Below are 26382 nucleotides of genomic sequence, written 5' to 3' on the forward strand. Positions count from 1 at the left end.
CCACGCCTGGACTTGAAGTTCTTAATAAAGTTTGAACAGGGGACTTTGTGTTTTCATTTTGCACTGGGCCCTGAAAATATGTAGCCAGTGTTGGCAAAGGGCAGGGAGGGCTGGCTGATTCGGTCCATGCAGGTCAGCCCCCGGGGCACAGAGCAGAGTGGAGAGGCTTGGACCGTGGGTCAGGAGGGGCAGATGAAAACATCCAGCACAGCAGCAGCTGTTGCCAGGGTCGTCAGTGATCTTACCACGATTACTGATTCTTCCCAAGCAGCGTATTGCGGTTGCCAAAGGCAGAGATTCGGGGCTCAGGCAGGTGTGGGTTTGAACCTTAGCTCTGCCACTCACTAGCTGTGTGATGCTGGGCAAGTGGCTTTGTCTCTCGCGCTGAGCCTCAGATGCCTCCTCTGTGTGATAGGACAGGCGCATGCTAAGCCACTTGTGGACAGCAGCACTGTGGGAGGCAGCGCAGCATCACGGTCAAGGGTGTGGATGCTGGAGCGTGGCTGCCTGGGGTGAAGCCCTGGCTCTGGGGTTTACTAACCGGGTGGCCCGGGGAAGTGACTACCTCTTTGTGCCTCAGTTTCTTCTGCAGTATAATGGGCAAGATAATAGTACTGACCTCATATGGACGTCTTGAAGATGAGGAGACATAATACGTTAAGTAGTTTCAGAACTGCTGACCCAACAAACCTAACAGATTCAATATTTGTCTGCAGGTCTTCAGTTTTACATCAGCTATCTCCCCACCTTCGCTTTGGTTATGTTTCTTATGTGATACACAGTCATTTCATTTGTTTCTATGGGACATTTCCCCCTCTCCGTGTTTTTTTTGTCCTGCTTTGTTTTAGGTAGGTTTTTGCTCTGTTGCTCAGTTTGGAGCACAGTGGCCTGATCATAGCTCACTGCAGCCTCAAACTCTAAGGATCAGGCTGTCCTTCTGCCTCATCCTCCCCTGTAGCCAGGACTACAGGAGCGCACCAGTATGACCGATAATGTTTTTGTTTTTGTTTTTCTGTAGAGACAGGGTCTCGCTATGTTGCCCAGGCTGGTCTGCAACTCCTGGTCTCAAGCCATTCTCCTGCCTCAGCCTCCCAAAGGGCTGAGATTACAGGCGTGAGCCTTCCATGCTTTTTAAAAATATATTTTGGGGGGTGGTATGTGAAATATTCATATAGTGTTAAAAGTTAGAGCTGTCTTCGTGTCACTGGATCTTGCTAGACTGCTTGCCCGGGTCCTTATGCCAATTAATGCTGTCTCCCCAGCCGCAAAGGAGAGTTCCTGTTTCCTCCCATCCTTGTCAACACTTGGTATCTTCAGACTTTTTAGATTTTTCCCAGTCTGATGGGTGGGAAGTGATATCTCACTGTGGTGCATGCATTTGCATTTTTTTGATAACTGGCAAGCTTGAGCGTCCATGTCCTTTTTTGGTCATTTGGGTTTCAGAGGGGGGACTTGGAGCCTCCTGCTTTAGCCAGAGTATAGAGTCAGCTCTTCCCTCACCAGGTGGGGTTCAGTCCCAACAGACCCAGTGCAGCAGACCGTGAGATGGGGCCCCATTTATTCATGGGAGAGGCTGAGGCCTGGAGGGGACAAGGAAGTGGCCTGGGGTCACATAGCAATGGGTGCTAGAGGCAGGCCTCAGCATAGGACTCCTGGGTCCTTTTCCCGGCAGAGGGAGCCTAAGGCAGAGAGTGACTCAGTGGGCCTCGGTCCCCAGATGGCGCCCAGCTGGGCCTCAGGAGCTGCTGGGAAGAGGAGGAGCCTGCCAAGGCCCAACTGTCCCCAGGCACTGGGCATGTGCAGGAGGGAGGGTCTGCTGTCCTCCTGGCACATTTCCTGGCTGCCCCACCCCTCAGGCCACAGGGACCAGGCTGGGCCGAGGGAGGTGCTGGCTCAGGGTCTGGGGGGTGGTGTGTGTGAGTGATCTGTCCCCCTCTGCCTCTCTCTGGGCCTCTCAGTCCTCTCCCAGACTCTTTGTGTCTCTTTGTTTCTCTTAGTATCTTTTAGTTTCTCTCTGTCTCTCTGCCTGCCTCTCTCCGTCCTTCTGTCTCCATCTCTGTCTGTCTCTCTCTCTCTCTCTCTCTCTCTCGATGTCTCTCTGTCCTGCTCTCTCACACCCTTCTCTCTGTATCTTTGTGTTTGGATTCTCCTCCCTCCCCTGGTGTCTCCCTTTGTCCCTTGTGTCCTCCCCATCGTCCCCAGACCAGCCACTGCAGCAGGCTCCCTGAGACCCCACATCCCAGGTTGAGGCCATGTGACCCAGAGAGTCCTCTCTCAGGGCCTCCTGCCAAGCTGTCCTTACCGGCTGAGGGGCCAGATGGTAGAGTCCCAAGCCCCTGCTTCCCAGCCCTCAGGGGCCCAGCCAGCTGGTCTGGCTCAGCCGCAGGCTCCTGCCATCTGAGGGGGACCAGCCAGGGGAAAACGAGCTAGAGGCTTTGCAGCTGCTGGGCTGAGTCCCTGGGGTCCCCCCGTCAAGTCCACCCCAGCCCTAAGCAAGGCTCCTTCTTTGCCCCGTGTTTCTGCATCCAGCTCAGCATGACCAAGGTTCGAATCCCCATCCCACTACTGTGTGACTGCGGGCATGTGACCCCCCTTTCTGAGACTTGCCGCCCCCAATTATTAGAGAAGCAAAGTGGCTGAGAGCTTGGGTTTTGTGGTCTGATAGTCCTGGGTTCAAATTCTGGCTCTGCCACGTGCGTCCCTCCTGAAGCTGTGCGCTCGGTCGAAGAGGATGACCTTCTCCGATAGAGGGGACCGTTCTTTGGTCAAGGGTATAGGAGTGGCTGTGCTCCCCGGCCAGAACCTCCAAACAAACTCTCAAATTCTGGCTCTGGCAGTTTTTACTCTCAACCAGTGAAAACTATGCTCTGAGCCTCAGTTTCTGAAATTGGAAAATGGGAAGGCAGCAAGGTGGGTCCAAGTAGGAATCAGGTTGACCTGGGGCTAGGGCTTGCTTTGTCACTGCCTACCATGTGCCTGGCACCTGCGGCTGTTTTGGAAGTAGGTTCCTCTGTCGTTTTTAGCCTAAGCTATAATTTACATATCAGAAAATGCACATTTTTAAAGTATACAATGCATTGGCCTTTCATATATTCACAAAGTTGAGCAGTCCTCACCGCTAATTCCAGAACATTTTTGTCACTCCAGAAAGAAACCCCTTCCCATTAGCAGTCACTTCCCCATTTCCCCTCTACTAATCTACTTTCTATCTCTGTGAATTTGCCTATTCCAGACACTTCATATAAATGGAATCAAACAATATATTGTCTTTGGTGCCTGGCTTCTTTCTCTTAACATGTTTTCAAGGGTCATCCATGGATGTATCAATACTTCCTGGCTCCTTTGGTTTTAATGTTTAAAGCTAGTTTAATTTCAAAATTTTTAATCTTTAATACTACCCAGCTAAGATAAGCAGAATAGCATGGTGACTGATCCAACAAACCAAGTCAACACATATTTACAGAGCACCTACTTTGTGCCAGGCACACTGGGATCCAGGCATGAATGAAACAAAAATCTCTGTCTTCCCCGACCTCATATGACGTTGTGAGTTTTAAATGAGTTAATACTTGTCAATTACTGTGACTAGTACCTGGCATGGAGTGAACATTGGGACACGTTACCTATTGTTGTTAGGGTGAGAAGTTCAAACACTCCTAGCACTTTGGGAGGCCAAGGCAGGAGGATGCTTGAGGCCAGGAGTTCGAGACCAGCCTGAGTAACATAGCAAGACTCCATTTCTATTAAAAGAAAAACAGAAAAATTAGCTGGGCGTGGTGGTGCATGTCTGTAGTCACAGCTACTCCAGAGGCGGAGGCCGAAGGATCGCTTGAGCCCAGGAGTTTGAGGTCACAGTGAACTATGATCGGGCCACTGCACTCTATAGAGTCTAGCCTGGGCAACAGTGCAAGACCTTGTCTCAAAAAACAAAACAAAACAAAACAAAAGTTCAAACAGAAGGGTATAATGTGAAAAGTAAAAACCTTCCTTCCCCCTCCACCCACACTGTCCCACTCCCCAGGGGTGTAGCTACTCTCAACAGTTTCTTATCTATCCCAGAAATATTCTATGCACATACACACACATATATGTAATTTATATACCATACAAGAACTTGATGTTTTCACTTGACAAAACATTCTGGACCTCCTTCCTTGTCACAAAATGTGGATATACCCTGTTCTTTTAAACTCATGAAGAATATTTCACCGGGTGGTTTGACAATCTGTCTTTAACCAGCCTTCTCTTGAGAGAACTTTGAGCTGTTTCCAGTCACTGCTAGTAAATAATGCTGCAGCAGGCACCCCTGTCCGTATGTATTTGAGCCTGTGTGCAAGTATTTCTGTAGAAAATGGTCTTCAAAGTAAAATTTCTGGGCCAAAAGGTATTTGCAGTAAAAATTTTTGGTAGATGTTGCCAAGTATCCTCCAGAAAAGGCTTCAGCCTTTTCACACCTGCCATATGACAGCAGCCATGTGACAGAAGCCATCTCCTCATGTGTTCACAATCATTAGGTATTTACTATCAAGCTTTTTCATCTCTGCTAATGTGAGAGGTGAAAGATCCCATCTTGTAGCTATTTTAATTTGCACTTAATTTGCATGTTGAAAGAGGCTGAACATTTCTTCATGTGTTTAATGAGCATTATACTTCTATGTCCTTTGCCCATGTTTGCAGAAAAGGATACACATTAAATAGATGTTCAAAATATGTGGCATTTTTTGTAGAAGAGCGTCAGTCCCTGGAATTATTCCCTCAGAGGCCACGCAGTCACTTGCTGGCAATGCTGTGGAGGGATTTTCATCTAATGGAGAGCTGAAACTTGACATTTCAGACGATTTTTAAGAGTTTCCTGGCTGAGTGCAGTGGCTCACGCCTGTAATCCTAGCACTCTGGGAGGCCAAGGTGGGAGGATCGCTTGAGGTCAGGAGTTTGAGACCAACCTGAGCAAGAGTAAGACCCTGTCTCTACTAAAAATAGAAAAAAATTAGCCAGGCATGGTGGCACGTGCCTGTAGTCCCAGCTACTGGGGAGGCTGAGGCAGGAGGATCGCTTGAGCCAAGGAGTTTGAGGTTGCTGTGAACTAGGCTGATGCCACGGCACTCTAGCCCGGGCAACAGAGTGAGACTGTGTGTCAAAAAAAAAAAGAGTTTCCTGAATATTAATGCATTTTTATTTTTCTATACATCACTACAGTGATTTTGTAGGCAAAAGGTTCTTTGTGAAGGAGGTTCTGGAATGACTATTTTATTTTTCTCTGATTTCTGTAGCTTGTAATTGTGCCTTTTAAATTTCCACGTTATGTGCTTTGGCTTCTTATGAGTGTTTTTACTCATTTTTAGGATTCCTATAGGTTGTGAACTGTATCAGTCAGGACTCTGTGGAGTGCAGTTCATAAGGACTCCAACCCACGTTTACATAGGCTACAAGACTTTATTGGCTCACACAGCTGAAAACCCCAGGGGGTGTGCAGCTGCAGGAATGGCTGAATTAGTTACTCAAATTATGCCCACAGGAATCTCTCTGTCTCCATTTCTGAGCCCTGCTTTCTTCTGTGTTGGGTTCATTGTTCGGCAGTCTCTTCCCTGATGGTGGCAAAATGGCCCCCAGTACCCCAGGCCTCCAGCATACCAGCTTAGGAACCCCGTGGGAGAGAGAGCACCTCTTCTGTACGCACACACACTTTCTCGCAAAAGTGGGAAGAGTTTTCATTGGCGCAGCTTGGGTAACGTGACCATCCCTCATCCAATCCCAGGTGGCCAGGGTGATTTCAGTGTTGTGAGTGGCCGGGCTTGGGTCATGTGACCACTCAGACCTGTGGGTTTCATGAGCCCCTCAGGAAGCTCGGGACATGAGATGGAGATTTGAAGTGCTTGGAAGGAGGGGGTGGATGTGAGGCAGGCAAAACCAACAGCTCTGCACTGCAGAACCTTGGAACAAAAGCCTTGACTTGGTTCTTGAGTTTTGAGTTTTGGTCTGTAGTTGTTTGCCATAATCTGTTACCACTTAATTTTATTATTGTTATTTTGTTTTTCTTCTCTAGCTTTCCTCCATCTGCTTAGAATCACACAAGTAATATATGAATATATAATTTTGGCAAAAGATTTTACTGCCCTAGAAGTCTTCAGTAAAACATAAAGTCTTCCTTTAATCTGCCTCCCCAAAGGGAGCCCCAATTATTATTTGATGTTCACTCTTCTAGACCTCTTTCTATACATTTACAAGTGGATTTTTAACATTTTAAATTTGTTTTTCACGTTTAAATTTAAATTTTTGAATACATAAGTTTCCATGGTTCAGACATCAAAAAATATATAAAAAATTCTATGTGAAAATTCTCTCCTTCACCCTGGTTTCCCATTCACTAAGTTCTCATCCCCCCAATAGATACCATCTGTTATTAATTTCTTACGTACTCCAGGGAATTTTCATTGCATCTATAATCCACTGCAAATATATATTCATAGGTAGGTCCTAAATTACTTTTTCCTGTTGACAGAAACTCTTGGCCATTATTCCATACTTGTATGGATTTGTTTTAACCATTTCACTCTAGATGGGTATTAAAGTTCTTTCTAATTTTTTCTCCATTACAAACTCTGCTACGATGAACATCCTTGGATAAACATCTTTGTACATATGTGCCAGTATTTCTTTAGATATGTTCCTAGAAGTGCAAATTCTGGGTCAAGCATATGCACATTTTGATGCAGGAACCTGCCAAATTGCCTTCCAAAAAGGCTCTACCAATTTACACCACCACAGACAGTGGCTCAGTGTGCCTATATTTCAGCATCTTTGCCAACACTAGATACTATTGATCTTTTACATTTTTGCCAATCTGATGAATAGAAAAGGATGTCTTGTTTTAACTTGCATTTCCCTGCTGATTAGTAAGACTGGGCATCTCTTCATATGCTTATTTCTTCTTCTGTGTGTTGCCTGTTCACACCTGATGCCTATTTCTTTTGGGGGCAGTCTTCTTTGCTGATGTCATTCATTCATGCATTGAACAAATCATAATTGAAGGCCTACTGTGTGCCAGGCATTGTTCTAGGCAGTTGGGAATACAGCAGTGAATGTAACACAGCGCTTTCCCTCGTGAGGCTCACATTCTAGAAGCAGGAAACCAATAAAAAACACAAGTAAAGAGACAGAGTTGTCTGATGGTGGTAAGTGCTGTGAAGACAAAGGAAGCAGGAAAGGGGAATTCTTTGATTGTTAAAGAAACTAGTTCCTTTCTCTAATATGTACCAAATATTTTTACAGTTTGTCATTTGCCTTCTAACTACATCTATGAAATTTTGGTGGATGCAGGAGTACTTTTATTTTTGTATGGTAAAATTTGCACATCTTTCCCTTTATGGTTTTTATGCTTGGAAAGGTTTTCTCCAGCCCAAGATTATAAAAGCATTTGCCCAGGTTTTCTTCTGGTGCCTTATGGATTTACTTATTCCGTTTAAGTCTTTAATCCATCTGGAATTGTTTCCAGTATAAAGAGCAAGGAAGGGATCCAGCTAAATTGGTTAGCCAGTTGGCCCCTGACCATTCATTAAATAATCCATCTTTTCCTTGAGGATTTGAAATGGCATCTATAAAATACATGAATTTTCCTGTGTATTTGGGTCTGTTTTTGCACTTTCTGTCTATCCCTATGGCACAGCAACCATCCAAATACTGTAGCTTTGTATTTATTTTTGACATCTGGAAAGATTGGCTCTTTGGACAAATTACTTCTCTTGGCCTCAGTTTCCTCCTCTGTAAAATAAGGATACTACCAACTTTTTAAGCGCTGTTCTGAGAATTAAGGGACCACTTTAGTTCTAGGGGTCAGGTAAGCCTCTTTGAGAAGATAATATTTGAAATGAAATCTAATTAATTGACGAGGAAGAGCATGCCCGGCAGAGGGAACAGCAAAGGCAAAGGCTCTGAGGCAGGGACTAACTTAGTGTGTTGCAGGGTCATGCGGCGGACAGCGCTTCTGGCGGGGCTTGAGCAAGGGGAGAGTGGAGTGGTGGGCCGCGGGGAAGAGCTGGGGCTGTCACCATTAGGGTACTGAGGAGCCACAGCAGGATCGGGAGGGTGGGTGGGGCGCGCTGACCCACAGTCCCTGTTCCCGCAGTCTATGGAGTCCCAGGTGGAGGAGTGGTACCGCGAGGTGGGAGAGTTGCAGGCGCAGACGGCGGCGCTGCCGCTGGAACCCGCGAGCAAGGAGCTGGTGGGCGAGCGGCAGAACGCAGTGGGCGAGCGCCTGGTGCGCCTGCTCGAGCCCTTGCAGGAGCGCCGTCGCTTGCTGCTGGCCTCCAAGGAGCTGCACCAGGTGGCGCACGACATAGACGACGAGCTGGTGAGGGCTTGCACGGGGATCTGGGGCCGCGCCAGGGTAATGCGAGGGGGTGGGGCGGGGCGTGAGGCCAGGGGCGGGGGTGGCGCGGGGTGGGTGGGGGATGACACCATGGCGGGTCTGAGGGTGCAGAGGGCCGAGAGACTCTCCCACTGGCACAGCTGATGGCCTCAGTCATTCTTGCTTACTTAGTCATTCACTCTTTCACGTGCATTTACTCACGTTCAGTCCCTCAATGATTTGTTAATGAAGTCATTTATGTATTCACTTATTCATCCTTTCTTCCTCCATTTATTTACTGATTACTGATTTATTCACTCATCTATTCATTTCCTCATTCACTCACTCACTTCCTGATTTGCTCATTCGTTCACTCACTCTCTAATTTGCTCACTCACTCCATCATTCTGGGCCCAGCCCTGTGCTTGGGTCAGGGTTACTGGGGTGACCAAGGCAGATCCCGCTGCTGCCCTTGGAGGCCTCAAAGTCCAAGGAGGAAAACAGACTTGTCCCCAGACAGTGACAACCTAGGGTGGTTAGAAATGCGATGGGGGAGTTTAAGGAGTTGTGGGAACCCAGAAAAGACAGTTGGCCAAGGTTCAAGGTCAGGGAGAGCTTCCTGAAGGAGCGGATGTCTGAGCTGAGACCTGAGGGAGAGCAGGAGCGAGGCAGCTGAGGGAGTGGGAATGGAGTTCCAGGGGGCAAGACCTGCATGCTCAAAGGCCAGAGCTAAGTATGAGCCTGGCCTGAGTGCCGAGGGAGCAAGACAGCTTGTCAGGAGAGCAAGCTGAAGGTGTGACCAGACCCTTCGGCAAGGAAAGGCCTTGGATGCTGTGCAAAGGGCTTAAGGTTCGGTTGGGTTGCAGGGGCCCTTGGGTGCATTCTCTCCCTGCCTGCTCCCTGTGTCCTCTGCAGGTGTGGGTTCAGGAACGGCTGCCACTGGCCATGCAGACAGAGCGAGGCAGCGGTTTGCAGGCCGTCCAGCAGCACATCAAAAAGAACCAGGTGAGCAGAGCCAGGGGAGGGGTGAGTTAGGACACATTTAGATACAAGTGATAGAAAATAGCTCAAGGTGGTTAAAGGCAAAAAAAAAAAAAAAAAAAAAAGTTTATTGGCTCTCGTCGTTGAAAAGATTGTGGACAGCAGGTATAGGTGGATCCAGGTGCTTTCAGATATGTTCATGAATTTCTCAGCTCTGGTTTTTTTTTTTTTTTTTTTTTTTTAATATTTCCCCTGTGTTAGCTTTGTTCTGAGGCTAACTCACCTCTTCTGGTGATAAAAGGCATCTGGCAGATTCAGGTTTACATCCCACCAGCAAAACTGGAGAGAATCTCTCCCTCTTAGTAATTTCAGCAGTAATCCCAGGGACGACTTGTACTGGCTCAGCCTGAGTCACATGCCCATCCCTGAACTAACATGCTGGCCAGGGGTTCAGTCTGCTCCTTAGCCTGGCCTGGGCTCGGGGCCCATTCCTGGAACCTGCTGGTGGAGTCAATGTAATTACCTGAGCTGAGATGAAGGCAAAGGAGTTCCGCAAAGGAAAATCAGGGTCCCTTGACCAGAAGCAAGGGGAATAGCTATTGGGCAAGGAACAAGTAAACCAGCCAACAAAAACTCAAAACACTGATAAAAGGGACAAAGACAGTAAACAAGAGGGTGCTGACCCCTAAGCTGAGCAAGGTGGGGGAGGGGGCTTTTGAGCCCCTAAAGTCTCTGGATTTCTGTTCACCCCTCTGGGTCTCAATTTCCACATCTAAATAAGTAGAGAGTTGGTTTAGAGCAGTGGTTCTCAAACTGCATAGCAGAGGATCCCTTTGGTCAAAGCAACTCTTTCACCAAAGCTCAAAGTAAGAAACTAAGAGGTATGATAATAATAATGCATTGATTAAAGACTTACTATATACTAAGTACTATTCTAGGGGGATATGTTGATTAATTTAATCCCTTCAATGGCCCTAATAAGGAAGATATTGTCATCATCCCCATTTTACAAAAAAATGTAAGTTTGGGAGGCAAGGAGACTGAAGGATGTTGGGGAGGTGGGACCGCAAATTATTTTGGAAGCTTCGTGATCATGCTGCGCTAGATGGAGTTCTTTAAGAGGCTGGAGTTTTTCTTAGATTTTGTTTTTCTATTTGATGAAAATACTCTTGGCTGTCGACCGTGTTGGGAACAAACAGAACTGGCCTATCATTTTCAGCTGAGGAAACTGATCAAGTGTACTTAATGCTCAAAATTGCGGGAACTTGCCTGTGTGTGACGAGAGTGCCGCATGCACGGGGGCTGTTAAGCAGGTACCAGCAGCTCACAGTGATTGCGCATTTGCTGTGCGCTGGACTCAGTTCTAAGTGCTCCATGGTTTATCGCCTCACGACAACCCCATAAGGTAGATCTTTGCAGGCTACCCCTAGCTGTGTGACTTCGGCAAGTTCCACACCCTCTCTGTGCCTCAGTTTCCCTGTCTGTAAAATGCGAATGATGCTGCTGTCTGGCTCATGGGGTTAGAGTGAAGAGATGTGCGGCCACATCATATAAAGCCCTTATTTAGCAAGGCGTCTGGTAGGTCTCAGACACCCAAGAAGTGTCGGCTGTTATTATTTCCGTTTACCAGCTGGGGATACTGAGGCACACGAGAAGTTAAATAAGCTGCTCAGCAAGTACAGCGCTGGTTGAGGGAACTTTCTGGGGAGATGAAAGCGTTCCGTATCTTGATCTGGGCACGCGGTGTAGGCATGTGTAAAACTGTGTTGAGCTGTGTTCAAATCCTGTCACTTCCTACTGGCTGCTTGCTCTTGGGCACCGTACTTCGCCCCTCTGTGCCTGTTTCCCCACCTGCAGGACGGGGGTGTGCGTGAGCGAATATCAGCAAAATGCTCACGTGGCGTTTGGCACGTGGTGAACGATCCGAAGATGCTTGTTAGCTCCCGGGGCCTTGCCAGTCGCAGAGGACCACGCGGTCTCGCGGGGCCTCGGGACGTCCCTCTCCACCCTCACCCCCACCTCCCGCCCCCAGGGCCTGCGGCGGGAGATCCAGGCGCACGGGCCTCGCCTGGAGGAGGTGCTGGAGCGCGCGGGCGCGCTGGCGTCGCTGCGCAGCCCCGAGGCGGAGGCCGTGCGCTGCGGCCTGGAGCAGCTGCAGGGCGCCTGGGCCGGCCTGCGGGAGGCGGCGGAGCGGCGGCAGCAGGCGCTGGACGCCGCCTTCCAGGTGGAGCAGTACTACTTCGACGTGGCCGAGGTGGAGGCGTGGCTGGGCGAGCAGGAGCTGCTCATGATGAGTGAGGACAAGGGCAAGGTGCGCCCGGGCTGGGGGTGTGGGGGGCCTGGGGACGCTGGAGCCCCGGGGCCGCCGCTACCGCCTCATCGCGGGCGCCGTGTGCCTGCAGGACGAACAGAGCACCCTGCAGCTGCTCAAGAAACATCTGCAGCTGGAGCAGGGCGTGGAGAACTACGAGGAAAGCATCGCGCAGCTGTCGCGCCAGTGCCGGGCGCTGCTGGAGATGGGGCACCCGGACAGGTGGGCGGGCGAGGGGCGGGGCCGGTTCCTAGGGGATGGTCCTGCAGGACCTGGCGATTCGCTGTTGGAACTTGAGGCAGGGCCAGATTTGGACATTGGGTTGGGAGAGGTCCTCCTTGCTGTGTGCTGGAGCCCTCAGGCTTCGCTGGCAGGCGGGCTGGAGTGGGAGTAGGGGTACTGCCCAGGGGTGGTTGAGAAGGTGGGGCCAGGAGCACGGGGCCTTGAGTGTAGTGGTGGGACCTCCTCATTGTGGGAGGAAGGGAGAGGTGATGCCCAGGACTGAGTCAGAGAAGTGATCGCTCAAGATGGGCGTGGGTCCTCCCCCTACCCAGTGTCTGGGAGGACAGAAAAGCCTGGAGTGCTGGGATTGGGTATGGGGCAGGGCCCCAGACCTCCTGGTATAGTGGGGCTGTGTTGCCTCACTGAACGTCCATGCCTGGACCAGGGCTGGGATCTGAGTGCAGATAGCAGGGAGACCTCTGTCCAAGTGAGCGGGAGATTGGGACTGGTAGGGGGTAGATTGGCTGGGGATCCCAATGGGGAGTCTGGAGCCCCACCCAGGTCACCAGATGGGAGGGGTGTGGGGCTGCAGAGATCAACTCAGTGAGGCTGGGGCAGGGGTGAGCTCATCAAGGTAGGGAGGCAGAGCTTGCCCTGGTGCCGAGATACAAGTACGGCTGAATTGAGACTTGCAGAAAGCGGAGTCCGCAGAGGGACTCCGAGAGGACACGACCCTGCCTGGAGATTCAGAGGAAACACAGCCCTGCCCTGGGAGGGAGGTGACAGGGGGTGGCAGCTCTGCCCTAGAAGTCTCAGGGGGCTCCATCCCTGCCCTTCCCTGTCCCCCACCAGCGAGCAGATCAGCCGGCGGCAGTCTCAGGTGGACCGCCTGTACGTGGCGCTCAAGGAGCTGGGCGAGGAGCGCAGGGTGGGCCTGGAGCAGCAGTACTGGCTGTACCAGCTCAGCCGCCAGGTGGACGAGCTCGAGCACTGGATTGCCGAGAAGGAGGTGGTGGCTGGTTCCCCCGAGCTCGGCCAGGACTTTGAGCATGTCTCGGTGAGCATCATTTGCAATAACAGTGACACCAGGGGCCATGGTGTGTGCTGCTAAGGTTCTCTGGGCCTCAGTTTCCCCATCTGTAGTAGAAGGATAATAATGGCACCCACCTCATGGCTGCGCTATGAGGCAAACGAGTTAATATGATGGAAAGCACTTAGGACCATGCCTTTCACACATGGTGCCTAATACAGCATTAGTTATTATCATCTTCTTTTATTGTCACCATTATTGCTACAGAGTAGGTGTTCAATAAGTGTTAGGTATTATTTTGATGACGATGATGATGATTGTCATTACTCATGCTTGCCACACAGTGGGAGCTTGGAGGGGGCTGGTGTAGGCAGCCCCTTTGCCCACTTTGCTGTACCCACTTCCTGGTGGCAGGTGCTGCAGGAGAAATTCTCAGAGTTTGCCAACGAGACTGGCACGGCAGGGCGGGAGCGGCTAGCAGCTGTGAACCAGATGGTGGACGAGCTGATTGAGTGTGGCCATACGGCAGCGGCCACCATGGCCGAGTGGAAGGACGGCCTGAACGAGGCCTGGGCGGAGCTGCTCGAGCTCATGGGCACACGGGCCCAGCTGCTGGCCGCCTCTCGAGAGCTGCACAAGTTCTTCAGCGACGCCCGAGAGCTTCAGGGACAGATCGAGGAGAAGCGGAGGCGGCTGCCCCGCCTGACGGCCCCGCCGGAGCCAAGACCCAGTGCCAGCTCCATGCAGAGGACCCTGCGAGCCTTTGAGCATGACCTGCAGCTCCTCGTGTCCCAGGTGGGGCGCCGGCGGCCGTAGGGGCAGGTGGGAGGGCCTGGGTATCTGTGGGCAGCAGAGCAGGCAGAAATCAGGCTGTGGGGCAGGTCAAAATGAGGCAGTGGAACAGACAGAAAGCAGACCACAGCACGGGAAGAGATTAGGGAAGGGCGCAGAGAGAAAATGGACGGATCGCATGGTGTGCAGAAGTCAGGTAGGGGCAGGAAAGGGCGGTGCCGTAGGTCGGATAGAAATTAGACAGTGTTTCCCATAGAGATTGGGCAGCGGTTCTCCGGAAACTGCGAGGTGAATTCTACCTAAGTGCAGATGGGAAGGTCTAAAGGGAATTGCAAGAGGGCTAAGAGAAATCTGACTGTGGTGCCGACAGAAGTGAGATGGCAGGTCTCTGGTAGAGATCATATGATTTTTCTGAAAGAAATTTGATGGAGGTGGATTTAATGGGGAAGGCAACAGAGCTAATAGAAATCAGGCGGAGGGGCTGACAGGGATTGGGGGGTGGATCTGAGCAATCAGATGGAAGTAAAGCTGTAGGGCCTAACAGGACTCAGGCAGCAGGACTGTGGGAAGTTGGGTTGCAGGTCTGATGGAAGATAGGAATTGGACAAGTGTTTTTATGTATTGGACAGATGACTGTTAGAAATCAGGCTGCCAGATTGATAGCGATTAAGTGATAGATCTCACAGAAACGGGGTGGTCGCTTCAAAAGAAATCAGGTCATTGAACCAATAGAAATTGGGCAGGAGACTGATGGCAACTGAAAAGCCGTTCTGAGGGAAACCGGGCTACTAGGAGGCAGAGGGTCCGAAATCAATGGAGTGGAAAAAATTATCTAGCATGTGCATCAGGGGCATCAGGGTGGAAAGGGGCTTCCTGAAAGGAACAAGGTAGAGGTGGGCCTGCCTGAAAAAGCAGGTGACAGTCCCACCGGAAATACAACTCTTCGGCCAAAGAAATCAAGAAGTGGACTGTAAAAAAGCTAGTAGTAGATCTGAAAGAAGTCAGCAGCCAGGCACGGTGGCTCAGGCCTATAATCCTAGCATTTTGGGAGGCTGAAGCAGGAGGATTGCTTGAGGCCAGGAGTTTGGGACCAGCCTGGGCAATAGCAAGACCCCATCTCTACCAAAAAAAAAAAAAAAATTAGCTGGGCGTGGTGGTGTGCACCTGTAGTCAGTCCCAGCTACTTGGGAGACCGAGACAGGAGGATCCCTTGAGCACAGGAGTTTGAGGTTGAAGTGAGCTATGGTGGTGCCACTGCACTCTCGCCCGGGCAGCAGAGCAAGCCTCTTTCTCGAATGAATGAATGAATGAGTGAAGTCAGAATGCAGGTAAGTCAAAGAAAAATCAGGCAGCAGACACGAGAGAAATGTGGTCGTGGGTCTAAAAGAAGTCAGAATGCAGGCCAGACAAAGAGAAGTCAGGCAGCGGACCTGAAGGAAGCCCAGTCGTGGGATTGCAGGGTGCAGGCTCCTCACACCTTGGGGCTCTGCACTCAAGCGGATGGGGGGAAAGAGTGGGCAGAGCCTGGGCCCCGTGGAGGGCTGGTGCCCGACCCAGCATGCCCCCCAGGTGCGGCAGCTGCAGGAAGGGGCAGCCCAGCTTCGGACGGTGTACGCAGGCGAACACGCCGAGGCCATCGCCAGCCGGGAGCAGGAGGTGCTGCAGGGCTGGAAGGAGCTGCTGGCAGCCTGCGAGGACGCCCGCCTGCACGTCAGCTCCACGGCCGATGCCCTGCGTTTCCACAGCCAAGCCCGCGACCTGCTCTCCTGGATGGATGGTATCGCCGGCCAGATTGGGGCAGCTGACAAGCCCAGGTGCCCCTCATCCCTCCTCGGGCTTCCTACCTGTCTCTGGCAGCCTCCCTTGGCCACCCCCAGCCCATCGACAATCCCCTTCCCATGAGAAATCATGACAGTCAGTACCTGCGTGGCACCTGTATGTGCCAGGCACTGTTCTAGATCTTTCATGTGTATCAATCAGGACCCCTTGTCAGGCCTGGCTCCGAGTCACCGTGGGCAGGATTGGGACTCAGGGCATGGGGCATCCTCCTGCCCTCTGTCCTTCCCAGTTGCCCCGTACCGCCCTCTCCATGGGGATGTCACAGCATGGGACGGGCTGAAGCCAGCACAGGGGCAGGGGAGGTGCGGGACTGTATTTGTCAGGATGGGGAACAACAGTAACAAACAGTCCCAGCATCTCAGTGGCTTGACCCAGTAGGCACCCATTTAGTGCTCACGTGATGGTTCAGTGTGAGCGTCCGGCACAAGTCTCTTCCACGGTGATTGGGAGCCCGGGTCCTTCTGTCCCTTGGTCCTGGGAGTCATTTGCTGGCCCCTCTGCATGCTGCAGGTGGGAAAAGACATCAGGAGGCTCATGCGGGAGGTCGGAGGGACTAAGCCTGCACTCACACGCTGCCGGCCGAGTGGCCCAACCCGTCTGCCAGGGAGGCTGGAAATTTAGTCCCATGGTGTGGCCAGGAAGAAAAGGACCTGGAAAGTGGTGGCCACTGGCAATGTTTCTGTGATTGTGGGGTCTTGAGCCTGCATTTGGTTACTCAGCAAATATTTATCGAATGCCTATTGTGTGCCTATTGTGTGCCGGATGCCCAACAAGGCCAAGCTGTTGCCCCGAGGCAGCTCACGTGGTGAGGGAGGAGACAGCAGATGAGTAAACAAACATGTCCTGTTACTTCAGAAGGGAATAAGTGTTATGAAGAAAAATAAAGTGAGGTAAAGCAACAAGGCGATAGCTGGCGAGGTCACTCTGAGGCCTGTGGCGTTTGAGTGGAGATCTGAATGGGGTGATGGGTGAGTCGGGTAAAGTTTTTGGGGAAGGGTTTTTCAGGTGGAGGGATCAGCAAGTGCAAAGGCCCTGAGGTGAGTGTAGTCAGGCATGAATGAGGAGAAATGATGCGATCATTGTTTCTGGCTGGATGAGGGAGGGGACAGTCAAGAGTGAGAGGAAACTGAGAACAGAGGGGCAGTAGCTGCCTGGAAGCCAGGCGTGGTGAGGAGTGTGTCTTCTCTCTGAGGAAGATGGGAGTCATGGGAGAATTTAGAGCGGGGGGTGGGGTGGGGGGGGATGTGATACATTTTAGAAAAATCACCCCAGCTGCTTGTAGGGAATACACTGTGGAAAACAAATGTGGATGTAGGTAGACCAGCCAGGAGGCTGCCGCAGTGATGAAGGTGAGAGACCACGGTGGTCTGGGCCATCGTGGGGGTTGTAGAGATGGAGAGCAAACAAGGGTTTGGTTTTAGGAATTTTAAAGTCTTTTTATTATGAAAAAATTCAAATATACACAGAAGTAGAGGTAACAGCATAGTGAACCCACATGTGTATCGTGAACAGCTTAAACAACTGTCAACATTTGGCTAATTTCATTTCAACTGTATACTCCCCCACAGCCCTGCTGAGTTATTTTAAAAGAAATCGCAGGCTTCGTGTCATTCCACAGGGTGTATTTTAAAGTTACAAATGTTCAGTGACTGGTGGATTGGCTTCAGGAGCTTGGGGAAAGAGAAGAGTCATGAATGAATGATGGGCGAATTTACTGAAATGGGGAGAAGAGGACACATTGGGGAACAGGGGAGAATCAGAAAGATCATTCTAGACATAATTAAAATTCATCACAATGTGCAACCTTCAGAAATAAGTTTGGACACATTGTCTTATAATGTGTGTTAGTCAATTTTCTGTTATTATAACAGGATACTGCAGACTGGGTAATTTATAAAGAAAAAAGCTTATTTAGCTCACAGTTCTAGAGGCTGGGGTGTCCTAGAGGCTGGGAAGTCCTAGAGCATGGTGCTGGCATCTGGCGAGGGCCTCGTGGTACATCACAGCATGGTGGAGGGCGTCCCAGGGTGAGAGGGTGGGAGTGTGCCAGCTCTGGTCTCTCTTCCTCTCTTTATAAAGCCATTAGTCCCATCCTGGGGCCTCAGCCTGATGACTTCATCTAATGGTCATTACCGCTGAAAGGCCCCACCTCCAAATCCTATCAACATATGAATTTGGGGGTTAAGTTTCTAACACATAAAATTTGAGAGACACATTGAAACCATCCTGTAAAGCTATGATTACCAACTAGTGGAACCTTCAGAAATTTGGAATTTATTTTGGACATATATATGATGGCTTAGAATGTCACTGTCCTATAGTTATAGAACATGAGCCACACATATAATTTAAAAATTTCTTGTAACCACATTAACAAAGCAAAAGGAAGCAAGGGAAAATTGACTTTAGTAATACATTTTCATCTAACCCAACAGACCCAAAATATTATCACTTCAACATGTAGTCAATATTAAAATTATTGAGACATTTCACGTTCTTTTTTTACACTAAATCCTCACTGCGTGGTGTGCACTTCACACTTCAACGTGTCTCAGTTCGGACTAGCCACAATTCCAGAGCCCAGTTGCTATGCAGGTCTGTGGCTACTGCATTGGACAGCACAGACTTGGAAAGTTAGAACCATTGGCTAGTGGAAACTTCAGAACTAGAAAATTAGAAAATTTAGACCTTGAAATCCTAGAAGGTTAGAATCACAAAAGTGTGAAATTTTGGAACCTTGGAAAGTTGGAATCATTGAATTAGTGAAGAACCTTGGACCCTCAGGAGTTGGTCAGAGAAGGTAGGTGTCTGGAGAGGGTGCGGGATGTCAGTGTCAGGGGTTTGGGTACACCAGGAGCTGCGTGTATGGGCGGGTCCAGGCAGGCTGCCTGTGGCTGAGATGCCTGCCTGCCACCCGCTGCAGGGACGTGTCGTCGGTGGAGGTGCTCATGAACTACCACCAGGGCCTGAAGACCGAGCTGGAGGCACGGGTGCCCGAGCTGACTGCCTGCCAAGAGCTGGGGCGCTCTCTGCTGCTCAGCAAGAGTGCCATGGCTGACGAGGTGGGGAGGGGCATGGGGGTCCCCCTCTGCCACCCAGGCACATTGGGGGTCGGAGCCACCCCTGACTCCCCTCCCACCCACCACTCCCAGATTCAGGCACAGCTGGACAAGCTGGGAACCAGGAAGGAGGAGGTGTCGGACAAATGGGACCGTCACTGGGAGTGGCTGCAGCAGAGTGAGTGGGGGCCCTAGACACACATGGCTCAAGGCACAGGAACATGCGCCAGCAGGCCCAGCCAAGGCCCGGAGGGTGACACAAGCATGCTTTGCACACTGCCCACGGGTCTCCGGAAGCAAACATGAGGGCTGGGAGGGTAAACAAGGGGTTTGTCTTGCTGTTGTATCCCTGGTGGCAGATACCTAGGAGAGAAGCTGGTGCCCACAGAGACAGCCCCAGCCTCTGTCATTCCTGCAGAGCCCAGAGTGATCAGGGCTGGGATAGGGGAAGCCAGAGGGGTGTGGAAGGGCAGTGAAAACAGCCACTGCCCCAGGAGGGGTGCCCAGGTGTCCCCAGCACCCTGACCCCTCCTGCCTCCCCTCAGTGCTGGAGGTGCACCAGTTTGCCCAGGAGGCGGTGGTGGCTGATGCCTGGCTGACAGCTCAAGAGCCACTGCTACAGAGCCGGGAGCTGGGCAGCAGCGTGGATGAGGTGGAGCAGCTTATCCGGAGACACGAGGCCTTCCGCAAAGCGGCTGCAGCCTGGGAAGAGAGGTTCAGCTCTCTGCGGCGTCTGACCACGGTCAGCTCCCCAGATCCTGCCCCCACCTCCTGAGCAAGACACCCCCGCCCCTCCACTGCCCAGCCCTCTGTATGGGACAGACATGCCTGGACTTGGTGCTAAGTCTTGACTGAGGGCCAAGACAGACCTTACTAGGCTCCCAGTGGGGCAGGGAGACAGAACTGTCACCAGGCAGAGACAGTCCAGCGTGATCAGGGATGCGATGGGGGAAGAGAAATGGGGAGGCACAGGACACTTGTCCTGGCCTGAGGGAGTCTGGCCTGAGACTTGAAGAATGAGGTGAAGAGACCATTATAGTAAAAAGTCTTAAGGTCCTGGGTGGGGCATTCAGAAAGGCGGAAGTGGGGGGCTGGAGGGCACCCAGAGAACGCCGATGCTTTAGCTGATTCTTAAAAGCAATAGGTGTTTGCCCGAGAGAATAGGAATTGAGTTCCCAGCAGAGACCAAAGCTTGGGCACAGCCCAGGCCCGGACAGCTGCGTGGTGAGGCAGAAAACCCAGAGCCGCCTTCCCGGACCTCTCCCTCACCCCTCAACCCCCACGCCTGCAACCTGACCCTGGTCCCTCGGTCCCCAGATTGAGAAACTCAAGGCGGAACAGAGCAAGCAGCCACCCACGCCGCTGCTGGGGCGCAAGTTCTTCGGGGACCCCACGGAACTGGCGGCCAAGGCGGCGCCCCTGCTGCGGCCAGGGGGCTATGAGCGGGGCTTGGAGCCCCTGGCCCGCCGGGCCTCGGACACGCTGTCGGCCGAGGTGCGGACCCGGGTGGGGTACGTGCGCCAGGAGCTCAAGCCCGAGCGCCTCCAGCCGCGCATTGACCGGCTGCCGGAGGTCCCTGGGAGGGTGGAGCCCACTGCCCTGCCGGCCGCACCAGAGGACGCAGCAGAGACCCCCGGGGCCCCCGCGGTGGCGGACCAGGTCCGGCCGCGGCCAGAGCGCCAAGAGTCAGCTGATCGCGCGGAGGAGCTGCCCCGGAGGCGGCGGCCCGAGCGGCAGGAGTCCGCCGATCAATCCGAGGAGGCTGCGCGGAGGCGGAGGCCCGAGCGGCAGGAGTCGGCGGAGCACGAGGCAGCACACAGCCTTACCTTGGGCCGCTACGAGCAGATGGAGCGGAGGCGCGAGCGGCGGGAGCGGCGGTTGGAGCGGCAGGAGTCCAGCGAACAGGAGATGCCCACCAGAGACGTGGCCAAGGGGTGAGGGAAGGGGCACGCGCAGAGCTCCTAGAGCCGCTCAGGCCCAGTGAGGGGGCTTCAGGCACAGAACTTCCTAAGGAGGGAGATACCATCGTGGTACCCATTTCGCAGAGGCTAAACTGAGGCTGAAAGAGGGCAGCACATATGCGCCTTGTTCACAGAGGCAGCCCTTCCTGGTGGAGGAAAAGGCAGAGTGTTTTCCTCCAAGGGCAGGTTCTCACGCAGCCACTGCGCTCTGATGTGCATCAAGTCCCCTGGGTGCCTCTGGGCTGGGATTTTGTCCTCTTTGCATCTTAGTTTCTTTACTGGGCTAGTGGAGGAACCATTACCTCCTTGATTAAAAAAAAGAAGACCTTTTATCACAATTTCTTTCAACAGCCTTATGAAGTGGGGGCTGTAGTCATCTCCATCGTATGGATAGGGCAACTGAGGCACAAAGAGGGCAAGTCACTCAGCTTGAATGAACCAGGACTGGAACTCAGGCCTTTCAGAATCCAGAGTTAACCAGAGCGTGTGGTGCAGAATAGGCCAATCAGCCGTGTCCCCAGAAAGAGGACTTTGGTCAGGAGACAGTGACTTCTTGACCCTTTCATGAACATCTGCTGAGTGCCCCACTCTGTGCTTGAGGAGAGCGGCGACTTAAACAGTCCCTGCCCGGCTTTCATGGGGCTCACAGTCCAGTGGGAGAAACAGACCTGTCACTAGACAGTGATGACCCAGCATGATTAGGACTGGGATGGGGAAGTGTGTGTGGGGGTGCTTGGGAGCTCAGGGGTGGGTGGAGAAAGGCAGCAGTATGTTCAAAGGCTGAGGGCACCATATTGCATTTTGCTCTTTATGCTGCTCAAAACTCAAAGGGGAGAGAGGTTCAGTTCTCCATTCAGCAGACATGTCCCAAACACCTGTGGTATGTAAGGCCAGCATCTGAGACAGCTGCAGAAGGGAACAGAGGACTGGCATTTCAGGCTAAGGGGTGGAGAAGGCTCCTCAGTCCAGCCAGGCAGGTTCCTGGGAGGAGACACTCCAGTTCCATTGGGTCTTTCTGTTCCCCACCACCACCAGGAAGGCCACCCTGGCTGACATTGTGGAGCAGCTGCAGGAGAAAGAGGCCAGCCCGGGGCTCCCTGTTGGGGTAAGTTGAGCCTCCATATGGGTGGGATATGGGGACCCCTCTTCTCAGAGCAGGAGTAAGGATCTCAGAAACAACCAGTACTAGCCCTGGACCCATCCTCCTGTCTCCTGCAGAGACAGCATGGAGTCTCAGGGGCCCCACATGACCCCCACCAGAGTCTGAAATTTTCTCCCTTAGAAAGATGGGGCACCGACATCAGAGACAGACACTCCAGACTCTTCCAACATCTGTCCTGGGCTCCATATTTCTTTAGCCCAGTGGGGTCCCAAATTTCCTCATAGATGGCCACATACACAGAAGGAAGGCCCAGATTCCTCCTACAGACAGATGGGACACCTATCTGCTAGCACCCCCCACTTCCATAAATCTAGCTCCCCTTCCCACCATCAAGAGATTCTAAACAAACGAGTCCTGACAGACTCACTCCCAAGACCCATGGGGCCCCTAAGAGTTGGACTCCAGCCCTGAGGTCCTCCCATAATCGCCTCCAAGACAGATGGCCCCGCAGATGGATGGGACCCCAGACCCATGAGCTCCCCCAGACAGATGGCCCCCCACACCCCATGGTCAGCACCCCTCTTCCCCCTCCCTTCACACAGCCGTCGCTGCCTCAGCCTCGGGAGCTTCCCCCTGGCCGCCTGCCCAACGGGCTTGAGCCGCCTGAGCGGACACCTCGGCCGGACCGGCCGCGGGCGCGGGACCGGCCCAAGCCGAGACGGCGGCCGCGGCCCCGAGAGGGTGGTGAGGGCGGGGGAAGCCGGCGCTCGCGCTCCGCCCCGGCCCAGGGCGGCTCGGCTCCCGCGCCTCCGCCACCGCCCACTCATACAGTGCAGCACGAGGGCTTCCTGCTGCGCAAGCGTGAGCTCGACGCTAACCGCAAGTCGTCCAACCGGTGAGCGCGTGGGCGGGGCTTTGGAAGGCGGGTCCCAAGCTCCAGTGCCCAATGAGTGAATAGTTAGGCATGAGGAGGGGGCGTGGCTCAATTTCAAGACCTCCCACCGGTGGTGGGTAGGTGGGGCCAGGGGCGGGGGCGGGACTCAACATCAAGGAATCCAGCCAATGAGCAGGAGGGGCGGAGACTAAGGTAATGGGTCCCATTGCTGAGTGGGTGGGGCTTAGATGGGGCGGGGCGAAAATCTGAAAGTGAATAAATTGGGACCTAATGTCAAATCTCACAGCAGCCAATCCAGGAGTTGACTGGCTAAATAGCAGACTGGGGGTGGAGTCTAGTCTAGGAGGTTTCAGTGGCTTGTGGTGGATCCTGGAGAGCTCTTCCAACCAATGAAGAGTAGGGTGGGTCCGTCCAAAAGTTTCAAATCCGGACAGTTTGAAAAGGGGTAGAGCCCAAACTCTGGGAGCTGGGGGCGGGGGCAGTAATCTCTTATTTCCAAATGGGGGTCTAGCTGTGGTGTGTTTACTCTTGTAGTCCAGCTCTGGTTGTTCAACCTCTTTTTACCCAACTGGGAGGTAGACTGTGGGGACGGATGGAGCCAAAAAGGGTAGCACTGGCCAAGGAGTGGAGTGAGGCCTAGACTCAAGATGTGGAGTGGGCAGGGCAGGTTGATATTTTGCCCGTAGGGTCTGGTGGTGGTCTTTCTTCCCTGTATCTAGGCCGAGGTGGAATAAACAAGGGCACATAGTATATTTTGCTCTTGGAGGGCTTCCTCCTGGATTAAGAGAGGAATTTGGCTAGATGGGGAGACAGGAATTCCTCATTTCAGACAGTACACCAATAGATCTTCCTTGAGAGAACTCCATGAGGTATAGAGGAGTAGGGAAGAATAAATGGAGCAAAGGTTTATGGAGGAGATGGATTAAGTCTTGCCTTCAGGAAATTTAATATGGGAGGGGACAAAGAAGGGCAACCCCAGCAGGGGCCTGCCTGGGCAAAGGCTTGGTACTGAGGGACTTAGAGGCTCCTTTGGCTCAGCAGCAGCCATAAGAAAGAGCATCCTAGGCCTATGGCCCAATTACGGCAAAGACCAAGAGACGGGAAGGCTCAGGCAGATTCAGGCATGATCATGTTAATGAAGAGTACTCAGGCACAGTGCTACAGCTCTGCCTTGAGCCCCTTCTTGTCACTCCAGGTCGTGGGTGAGCCTGTACTGTGTGCTCAGTAAGGGAGAGCTGGGCTTCTACAAGGACTCCAAGGGTCCAGCATCTGGGAGCACACACGGTGGGGAGCCACTTCTCAGCCTGCACAAGGCCACCAGTGAGGTGGCTAGTGACTACAAGAAAAAGAAGCATGTCTTCAAGCTCCAGTGAGCCCCCAGTGGGCAGGAGGGAGGGATCCAAGGCCCAGCTTCTCTCTCCCAGCAGGACCCTGGCTTCCCTGGAGGACAGTTGGTGGGGGGGTGGGCGGGGCCTTTCCCTGGATCCCCCAAGTCCTGTGTTCCTTCCTGCAGGACCCAAGATGGCAGCGAGTTTTTGCTCCAGGCTAAAGATGAGGTGAGATCTGGTCCTTTCCCTGCCTCCCCTATGTGGACTCAGGAATGACCTGGCTGGCTGACATCTGGCCCATAGTGATGGGGCTGTGGAAAGGAAACCTCACAGGCCAGAGTTATGAGAGCCATAATGGGAAAGCCCGTGGGCAGTGAGAGCCCAGAAGAGGTTCCTAACCCGGGGAGTGGGAAGGGATTAAGGGAGGCTGCCTGGAGCCCATGATGACAAAGTCCAACCTCTTTCCCTTGGCCACTCAGGTAAGACTAGAAAAATAAGAGGAAGGAGTTAGCTTAAAAAGGGGTGATCCAGGTGGAAGGAACTGCAAGTGCAGAGGACCAGAGGTGCAGAATTGCAGAGGGTTAACTGCTGGAGGACAGAGTTCGAGGAGGATGGTCTCAGAAAGGTTCCCATGGGTTGGATCTGTCATGGCATTATGGGCCATTTGAGGAGATTGGATTTTTATTCTAAAGGCACTGGAGGACCATGGTAGGGTTTTGAGCCAGGGAGGGTTACAGTGATTCATGAGAAAGATCCTTTTGGCTACCATGTGCAGGGTATATTGGCAGGGGAGAGAGCAGAGTTGGGGAGCTGAGGAGGTGGCCAGGATAAGGTCCCAAGTGGAAGAACACAGGGCTGGAACAGGCAGGTCTGTGGGGAGAGGAGAAAGAGGAGGGTGACAGAGACAGCCTCAGGACTGGGACTAAGGGGTGAGGTCAGGGGAGGAGCAAGCATGGAGGTGGTTTGAAGAGATGTTGAGAGTAATAAAACTTATCCCATTCAATCCTCACAAGAGGCTATGAAGTAGGCCTTCATTCACTTCATGCCTTCTTTTACATCTCTATAAAATAGAGATAAAAATAGTTTATCATAAGGTTATTGTGAGAATTAAATAAATTGATACATGTAGAGTACTTAGCACAGGGCCTAGTAAATGTGAGCGCTCTAGAAAACCACTATATTATTATTGTTGTTTTGTTGTTTATCTCTGCAGTGGGAATTATATCTAACCCTATTGCATAGGTTTTAGTGAATTAATCCACAAAAGTGCTTAGACCAGAGCCTGGCACATAGTAAGTGCTATGTAACTGCATCATCATCATCATCATCATCCCTGTTTAAAAAATGAGGAACCACGTTCACAGAGGGTAGTCTGATTTGAGGTTTATCTATTGCTCGAGCTCCTCTCTTCCAAATACAGACTCTGTGCCGTGTTTCGTCCTCTAGGAGGAGATGAATGGCTGGCTGGAGGCTGTGGCCACGTCAGTGGCGGAACATGCTGAGATCGCCCGCTGGGGCCAGACACTACCCACCACTTCGTCCACAGACGAGGGCAACCCCAGGAGGGAGGTCGGGGAGCGCAGGGCCAGCGGGCGCCGGAAGTGACTCCTCACCCCCAAGGCCTGACACGTCTCCCTGCCTCTCTTTTTCGCACTGTGGGCACAAAGACACTTTCTCTTCTGCGGGGGCAGGGCCGGAGCCCCTAGTTCCAACACTGCGGACGCACCATGACGGGCACTGGAAAGGAGGGGACTTCTCCTGCACCCTAAGAAGTGGTGGGGAGATTGCTGCCCCTATAGCCATATCTCGGCCCCTTCCCGCTCTCCACCCCCCACCCCAGGTGCTGGGGCTCCATTATTTTTATGCAATAATTGAGCTTGGTGGGGGCGGGCAGGGGGCCAGTTGAGCCAAGCCCCCTGCCCCAAACCACAGATCCTGCCCCAAGAAGCTGGGGTGGTGGGGGCGATAATTCCTGCCCCCCTCTCTGCCCTAGGGATGGGCACGGGGGCGCTGGTGAGGTCCCCTGGACCATCCAGGGTGCTAGGGGGTAGGGAGGGGACACCCCCTCCCCACCTTTACCTCACTTCCAATGCTGCCTTGATCTCTGTCTGGGAGGGAGGAGTGAAGGGGCCCTCGCCCCTGCACTCCGCCGCCTCAGAGCCATGCGGTTAATTCCTGACTTAGTTTATTTTTGCAAAATGTCGACCTCCTCCTCACCTGCCCCGCATCTGCGAAGGCTTTTAATGGGAGGGGCGTCAAAGCTCTAAGTCTTCCTCTCTCCTCCCCCCTCCAGCTGTAAATGCCACTTCATGAGGGGAGGGGTGAGGGGAAGCCCTCCCCCTGCATGCTTCTGGCTGGAGCACCTCCCTGGGGCGTGGGGGGACCGAGTTGTGGGCAGCCCCCATGGCCGCCTGGAGAAGCCGCTGGGGCCTGGGGGTGTGGGATAGTGTGGCGGGCGCACACTGTATGTACCTATAATAAACCTTTTGGCTTTGACGGTCTATTCTGGTTTGTTTGC

At 52.6% G+C, this 26382-nt stretch overlaps 1 protein-coding gene across 1 annotated transcript in view; it reads left to right on the plus strand.

Moving 5' to 3' along the window:
- SPTBN4 (spectrin beta, non-erythrocytic 4) overlaps positions 1–26365 on the plus strand; it is a 72089-nt gene extending 45724 nt beyond the window's left edge. Inside the window, exons 21-36 of the mRNA XM_069457148.1 lie at positions 8123–8347; positions 9260–9349; positions 11358–11636; positions 11728–11858; positions 12711–12915; positions 13303–13683; positions 15250–15494; positions 18443–18581; positions 18672–18756; positions 19124–19320; positions 19896–20512; positions 21575–21644; positions 22244–22536; positions 23732–23905; positions 24050–24092; positions 25311–26365. Of these exons, the coding sequence (XP_069313249.1) occupies positions 8123–8347; positions 9260–9349; positions 11358–11636; positions 11728–11858; positions 12711–12915; positions 13303–13683; positions 15250–15494; positions 18443–18581; positions 18672–18756; positions 19124–19320; positions 19896–20512; positions 21575–21644; positions 22244–22536; positions 23732–23905; positions 24050–24092; positions 25311–25469 (3333 nt within the window). The 3' untranslated portion in view covers positions 25470–26365. The remainder of the gene's footprint in view (positions 1–8122; positions 8348–9259; positions 9350–11357; positions 11637–11727; positions 11859–12710; positions 12916–13302; positions 13684–15249; positions 15495–18442; positions 18582–18671; positions 18757–19123; positions 19321–19895; positions 20513–21574; positions 21645–22243; positions 22537–23731; positions 23906–24049; positions 24093–25310) is intronic.
- The last annotated feature ends 17 nt before the right edge of the window (positions 26366–26382 follow it).

This window comes from Eulemur rufifrons, chromosome 24 (assembly GCF_041146395.1).
Source record: "Eulemur rufifrons isolate Redbay chromosome 24, OSU_ERuf_1, whole genome shotgun sequence".
In the NCBI taxonomy this organism is placed as follows: domain Eukaryota; kingdom Metazoa; phylum Chordata; class Mammalia; order Primates; family Lemuridae; genus Eulemur; species Eulemur rufifrons.